This window comes from Microtus ochrogaster, chromosome 18 (assembly GCF_000317375.1).
Source record: "Microtus ochrogaster isolate Prairie Vole_2 chromosome 18, MicOch1.0, whole genome shotgun sequence".
Classification (NCBI taxonomy): domain Eukaryota; kingdom Metazoa; phylum Chordata; class Mammalia; order Rodentia; family Cricetidae; genus Microtus; species Microtus ochrogaster.
Genome location: NC_022020.1, coordinates 67447625 through 67454971, shown reverse-complemented (window position 1 = coordinate 67454971; position 7347 = coordinate 67447625). Strand labels below are relative to the sequence as shown.

The window sequence follows — 7347 nt, the reverse complement described above, 5'->3', positions numbered from 1 at the left end:
CCAGGAGTCTGTCTGGTGTCTGGTTTTCTAATTGGAAAATGCCTTGCTTTGCTTCTTAAGGGAGCAGATTTGGACTAGAAAACTGTCAGTCTTACAACTGTTCTTTGTCAGTGCAATGTCACATAATTAAAAGAAGTTCCCACTAAGCCATCAAATAAAGTGACCTTTTGTTTCTGTCCAGGTGGAATGCAGTGACAAAGACCTCCATTCTGGGGTGTATGGTGGCTCAGTGCACGAGGCCATGACGGATCTCATTTCACTGATGGGTGAGCTTAGGGCTGGAGCTCTCTGAGTCAGCACTTGGTCACTTAGGGAAGTGGGCAGGGCACTTTTTCTAAGCTATCTATGCATGCGGCTGGTATGTTTCAGCCTCCTTCATGAGCCTACCCAGCCATGTTTCTAATTAAGTTCCTTTCCTCTGGGCATTGTTTTATTTAAAAGGACCTGTGTTTCATCTCTGCCCCCTCCTGTCCTTCCTGCACCTATCCCATATGTCATCACCAGCTATAGAGCTGTTCTCCATCCAGTGGACTGGCCCTCAGTCCTGCTCAGTCTGTCCCTTAGAATCCCTGGATGCTGTCGTTCTTGTGGGCATGGTTTTTACATCTCTCAGAAGGCGTCTGCTTTGATCTGTCCCAGCTGGCCATAATTAGGTTCACCTATTTGGTCAGCTTCTGGAGAACAAGAACCCCAGCTTCCTCCAGCATCCTACTAGCATAAAGCTGAGTGGAGCTATTGCCTCTGTGTGGTTTTGTAACCTCCTTCTCTCATCCTGCATCCCAGAACAAGGGCCCTGCAGGTGAAGTGACATCGTATCTGTAGTTAGAGTCTGCCCTGTTCCACTAGGAGGGTCCCTTGCCAGCTGTAGAGGACCAGAAATGCTGGCTAGTGTGGGTTTTTAGGTTTGTGTCCTGGTGTGCAATGGGGGCTCATGTACCCTCCACCTGCTCCTCAGTCTCTCTCTCTGGAAAACAGGGGTGAGTAGTGATCCTGCTCACTTCCGTGGGGCTACCAGACTTACCAGCATGATGCACCCGGTGCTCCTGGCCCCCTGTCGCCACCTTGCCATTTGCTCTGGTGCCTGAGCTTTTGGAATCAGGACCACCCAGAACACTTGTGCGCTGCCCCGGCTAAGCATCCCACCTTCTGCCACTTCCCCCAGGCTGCTTGGTAGACAAGAAGGGGAAAATCCTCATCCCCGGCATCAACGAAGCCGTGGTTCCTGTGACAGATGAGGAGTGCCAGCTCTATGACCACATTGACTTCGACATGGAAGAGTTTGCCAAGGACGTTGGGGCTGTGACCCTTCTGCACAGCTGCAAGGTACCACTCCCTCATGCCATGCCCAGGACCCATCTTCACAGTTGCAAGGTGCTGCTCCCCCCCACCCCACCCCCACACACACACACGTACACAGGCCACCGTGCTGACCGTGCTGACAGGCTCGTCCACCTCGCCTCAAGGACATCCAGTGTCAGAGGTTCTTCCTCGGAGGGAACACGTCATCAAAAGCAGGGTGTGGTCAAGCTGTTAGGGTTTTCAGGTGTCAGGATCAGCCTTTGACCAGGTTAATCTCCAGGTGATCGACCATGACCCATGTCCATGAGGGACATGCGCAGAGTGGGCAGAGCCCTTTCCTGCCACAAATCTGTTTGTTTCCTATGGGTTTGTGGACACCTTGTTCCCACAAGGCCCAGAGATTAAGCCAAGCATGGAGGCAGAAACTGTCTGCCATTATTTCATTGGTAGGAGAAAAATTGTTATCTTAATATAGTTATTGTCTTAGGGGTGTGGATATCAGTTCATCACCTCGGTGTAGCCATGATTAACAGAATCCTGCACCAGCTCCTCTAGGACCCAGGGACGGGGCAGGAGAGGAACAGGCCAGGCTGGCTCCTGAGTTTCATCTTCCTCAGAGTCAAAGGAATGAATAACTATAAATGGCTGTGCCATCAGTCAGGCTGGGCACAAGGCTGGAGGGCATGGCTAAAAAGAGGTGGCAGGCCTGGCTAGAGTCCTAGGGAGTTGCTCCTCAGTTTGACAAGAGCAGAGGGAGGACCAGAGACATCTTAGCCTGTTGAGGACTGAGGCGCACAGCATGTCATGCCAGCGTCATTCGTCACCACCTCTTGAGGCCATTACGGCTGCACGGCCCTCCTCTGAAGTCTGAGGTGGTGATTCCAGTACACTGGGTGGACTCTGACCAGCCCTCCAGGGTGGGGGTCCCCATGTCCTCATCCACACCTCCAGTGTAGACATCCCATCTCCTTGGTGAGCAGCTGTGCCCTCTTGTGCTTCTGCAGAAAGACATCCTGATGCACAGATGGCGGTACCCGTCCCTGTCCCTCCATGGAATCGAAGGGGCCTTCTCTGGTTCAGGGGCCAAGACTGTGATACCCAGAAAGGTGGTCGGCAAGTTCTCCATCAGGCTCGTGCCAGACATGGTGCCTGAGGCCGTCAGCGAGCAGGTACGGGGGATGCAGGACGCCAGTGGGGGAAAAGTTGTGGGGACCGCATGGCAACCGAGAGCTGCTGGATGCGAGAACGGTAAGATCTTCCTCCTGGACCAAAGCCTCCAGCTCGAACTCCTGCCCCTTGACATTGGTTGTAAGGAGCAAGGCCGCGTGAGCGAGCCTTACACACTGCAGACTGCTGAGGCATGTGAAAATATGACCTCTGACCTCACCCCAAAGCAAAGGCTCATGCGTGGTCACGTTAGCTGCTTCCCTCAGAGGTGAGGATGGAAGGGTGGATCCGGGCAGCTGCGGGTCAGCGAGGCTCGTGGAGGATGTGCCTTGTTGATGAGAGAGACTTGGTAAAGAGATGGAATCAGAGGCTTCTGGGAAGCGGGCACTGGGGCCTCCCTCCAGAGCACAGGCTTTTCTCTTGAGGGAGCAGCTCTAGATCAACCCCAGCCCTGGTTTTGTTTGTTTGTTGTGGTTTGACGCTTTGTTTACATTTATTTGTTTTGCTTGAATGCTTTGCACAGATATATGTCTATGTGCCACGTGTGGTCCTGGTGCTCACAAAGGCCAGGAGAGGACACCAGATCCCCTGGACCTAGAATTAGACGTGGTTGTGAGCCATAATGTGGGCCCTAGGAACCGAAGTACTCTTAATGCTATGCCGTCTCTCCAAGCATCCCCCACCTTGGCTTTATTATATGTCTCAGACTGGCCCAGAACCTTCCTGGCTGCCGGAATGGCGGGTGTGCACATTGTATAGCATATATTAGTGTTTTTTCTCTCATTACTGTAACAAATATACCTGAAGAATACAAAATATAAATATAAAATATGCCCAAAGAAAGCAACTTAAGGAACAAAAAGGGGCTTATTTGGCTCACAGTTTAGGGGTACAGGCCATCAGGGCCTGCACCTGAGGCAGCTAGTCACATGTCCTTAATCATGGGGAGAAGAGATAAATCCCGTGCTCGCCATGCTCTTCCCCTCTCCCCTTTTATTCAGTCTGAGACCCCGCCTTTACAATGATGCTGCCCACATCCAGGGTGGACTTCACCCCTCAGTTAAGCTTGCCTGGAAACACCCAGAAGTGTATTTCCTACGTGATTCTAAATCTAGTCAGCTTGCTGAGAATTGGCCATCCCAAGTGTCAACCCAGGAATTTTAAGACAGAAATACCCTGTCTGTTGAATGAATCAGGTCAGACAGCATGGTCTTTATTCAATTTGTAACTATTGCCATAACTTGGTATGAAGTCTGTGTCGAGGGTGAGCTGATTAAATTAACACATTGCCTTTCAGAACAGTTGTGTCTCTCTTGCTGCTGGGATCACGCGCGTCAGCACCCAGCAGCAGAAAGTGAAGCTGACACAGATCCTTTCTAGACTTGTAGCTGCTGCATAGAACCGCTGTGCCCAGCTCGTTGTCATGACATCGAGACACTCTGCAGATTCTTCTCTGTGAGTCAAAGGCTGATTATAAAATTACCTGTGTCTCCTCTGCTTACGGTTTAGGTTTCAAGTTACTTGTCCAAAAAGTTTGCTGAACTGCAGAGCCCCAACAAGTTCAAGGTGTACATGGGCCATGGTGGGAAGCCCTGGGTATCTGACTTCAACCATCCCCATTACCAGGCTGGGAGAAGAGCCCTGAAAACAGGTCAGTTGCCCGCTACAGGTGGATGCCAGGGTCCTGAGAGTGTCTGAGGACTCTGGTGTAGCGTGTTGTACTCATGACATGTCAGTTGTGTTGTGAGCAACCTGAAGTGTGGGGTGAGATTGGGGCCTGAGTCTCTGAGAATAGATCCTAAATGTTGCCAAGTGACGGCTCTCTGGCATCCAGGGCCCAGAGGTCACCATTTCTCTTTATTTTGCTTTCCCCAGTGTTTGGCGTTGAACCTGACTTGACCAGGGAAGGAGGCAGTATTCCTGTGACCCTGACCTTTCAGGAGGCCACAGGCAAAAATGTCATGCTGTTGCCCGTGGGGTCAGCAGATGATGGGGCCCACTCCCAGAATGAAAAGCTCAACAGGTAAAGCAGGGACCTGAGGCTGAGGTTGGGTTGCCTCCCCCAGCAGGCAGAGGGTCTGCGGTTGCCGCTTTTGTTCCTTGTGGTCTGATAGTAAGACCTGACGAGAGGCAGGCATCAGGCCTTCTTAGCGGCGTTTGCAGACAGGGTCCCGCTAGCCTTCTCTGCTCATCCTGCTGTTCTTGTGGCGCCCATAAAATACCACTTCGTTCTGAAACGTTACACCTGTCTTCACTGACGGCTCACGCCCCTTCGCCTCTGACAGGCAGATATGCTGGGGCTTCCTCCAATCTGCAGCAGGCAGACAGTCTTTGAGCAGCAGGGAGGAGGAACCTGGGCAAGCAGGCTGCAGGCGGTGTGGGAAGATAGGAAGCAGAGAGCCGGTATGAGTCACAGCACAGAAAACTGCTTCCTGGGCTATGGGTCAAAGAGCTGATCTTCAGAGACAACAGAAACCCTTTCACTCCCAGGTCCTCGGTGAGATAAAGCACAAGACCAGGGCAGGCATGTAGTTAGTGGGTTCCCCCTACTATGGGGCCCACCATCCAGCTCTCAAATGATACACGGAGACTTAGTCTTACTAATGAATTCCCAGCCTTAACTTGGCTTATTTCTAGCCAGCTTTTCTTAAATTATCCCATCTCCCTTTTGCTCTGGACTTTTACCCTTCTCCATGCTCTCTCCCTTTCTTTCCTGCTTACTCTGCAACTGATTGTGTGGCCCTGGCATCCTCTGTTCCTTCTCTTTTTCACTCCTCCCTCTTCTTTTTCTTATTTGTTTTCCCTGCCTGCCAGACCTGCCTTTTTCTCCCTCCTGCCTTGCTGTTGGTCATTCAGCTCTTTATTGGACCAATCAGGTGTTTTAGACAAGCAAAGTAACACAGCTTCCCAGAGTTAAACAAATGCTACGTAAAAGAACGCAACACATCTTTGCATCATTAAACAGATGTTCCACAACATAAAAGAATGTGACTAGCTACTATTCCACAACAAGGGATTAATAACAAGCTAGTTATCGTAGTGAGGAATGGCCGAAGAGGGTGTCACACTCAACTTGTACTTAGGGACCAACCGCCAGGCTGAATTTTAAAGCCACACTGTGCTTCAAGCTGGAGTAGGGTTGTTCTCTAGAGACCAATCAGTAGGAGTAGTCACCGCCCACCTGGATACGGAATCCTTGGGCAGCAGCTGATAACTGGTCGGTGTTTTTCTTTTGTTTTGTTTTTCTATTAGGCACAACTACATAGAAGGAACCAAGATGCTGGCAGCTTATCTGTATGAGGTGTCTCAGCTGAAGAACTGAGAAGTCTCATTTTCTACAGAGTGCTTCCTGCCCAGGAATGATCTGCCCTTTGCCCCCTCTTCCTTCCAGCTTTCTTTGAAAAGCGGAAGTTTCTTTTCTCTGTCTTTTGGGTTACAGGCAGACTTGCAGGAATGAAGACCATGCCTCCAGTTGTCACCAAGGTAGAGTCAACTGTGTCAGACAGTTGAAAAAGTTCAGTCCTAAGGCTTTTTGGAGACAACTGACTGGCCCAGGTTCAGAGGAAGGAGTACTCAGAAGTGGTCAGTGTGACTTCCCCTCCAGAAAGTAGCCAGAGTCTAAGAGCCCCGAGTCTATGAGAGGTACTGCCTGTCATGGACTTGAACGAAGAGGATGGATTGTTCTCTGCTTTCTGCCTCCCGTGAGCCTCACAACATTCAGGAGCTTGTGCTAGGACAGAGCCATGGTGACCCTCACTGTGTTCTGTAGTGTTCTTAAGACCCTAGCTGAGCTCCGCTGGTGTCCCCTGCTGTTGAAGTCCCTCGGAATCTGTCTAAATGGCCCTAGTAGAAGCATCAGAGCCAGCTACCCTACTAATAAAGGTGACGAGGAGCCCCTGGAGGAGTTGCTGTGGTCTCACTTTCCTGGGAAATACACATGCAGGTATTCACGCTGGTTCTTGATCTGTGGAACACACTTGCGTGTGTTGTTAGGTAGTGTCTGGGCACTTGTCACCTCATAACACAAGACTTATATCCACCCTTCTGCCTTCACATCAGATTCCTTAAAGTGGCAGTTGCCAGGGCTGGGTCAACAAAGATGCAAAGTGAGTCAGGAACACCTTGTAGTGGAAGATAATGGTAGGGATGCAGAAACCACCCTGAGAACACACAGCTGCCAAGGAGTAGCTATAGCCAGGATGGTACCATAGTAGAGGATCAGGAAAATGAGGCAGATGAATTGCCATGAGTTTAACACTAGCCTGGGGTATAGTGTAAAACCCTGTCTCAAAATCGTAAGCTAACAGACAAATGACTTCAGAGTTATGGCCTACAGAATAAACGACTACCCATCTCTACTAATTCAAGCTAAGTGGTGAACGGGCCAGGATTCTTGCAAAGGAAAGGGGAATCCTGCCGTATCACCACAGTGGCTGCAGTGAGCTTGCCGCAGGTGTACTAAAAAGCTTCAACCTGGGTGTTTGCATAGTCTGAAAGTATCTCCCTACGCTCTGTGGTTCCCAGAGAAAACCCAGTGACTACAGTGGAGAAGCCCAGCAGACACCTGGACCAGGTGAGCATTCCTATAGTGATGCTGGTCAGGGACCCAGATCCTTTCTACCTAAGACCACAGCAGCTCTCGGGACTTCTGACTCAGTGAGGAAATACCAGACACTCTGAAACTACAGAACAATCCGAGAAAATCTGGGGCCTCTCACACCCCCATAGAATAGAATTGAACAGAAATCATGACATCATCTCTAAGGTCTAGGCCCCTGCATTCCCCCTGCCCTCCTACACTGGAGTCACAGCCAAGATATCTCCAGGGCCTGATGATAAGCTCCCTGCTTAGCTCCTTAGCCACCCCCATAACTGTCCCCA

The 7347-nt window shown here is 50.6% G+C and overlaps 1 protein-coding gene across 2 annotated transcripts in view; it reads left to right on the top strand.

The window, feature by feature from the left end:
- Cndp2 (carnosine dipeptidase 2) overlaps positions 1-6367 on the top strand; it is a 19341-nt gene extending 12974 nt beyond the window's left edge. For both annotated transcript variants that reach the window (XM_005356328.3, XM_005356329.2), the window contains 6 exons: positions 182-266; positions 1163-1323; positions 2304-2468; positions 3976-4117; positions 4342-4489; positions 5719-6367. In XM_005356328.3, the coding sequence (XP_005356385.1) occupies positions 182-266; positions 1163-1323; positions 2304-2468; positions 3976-4117; positions 4342-4489; positions 5719-5788 (771 nt within the window). In that variant the 3' untranslated portion in view covers positions 5789-6367. The remainder of the gene's footprint in view (positions 1-181; positions 267-1162; positions 1324-2303; positions 2469-3975; positions 4118-4341; positions 4490-5718) is intronic.
- The last annotated feature ends 980 nt before the right edge of the window (positions 6368-7347 follow it).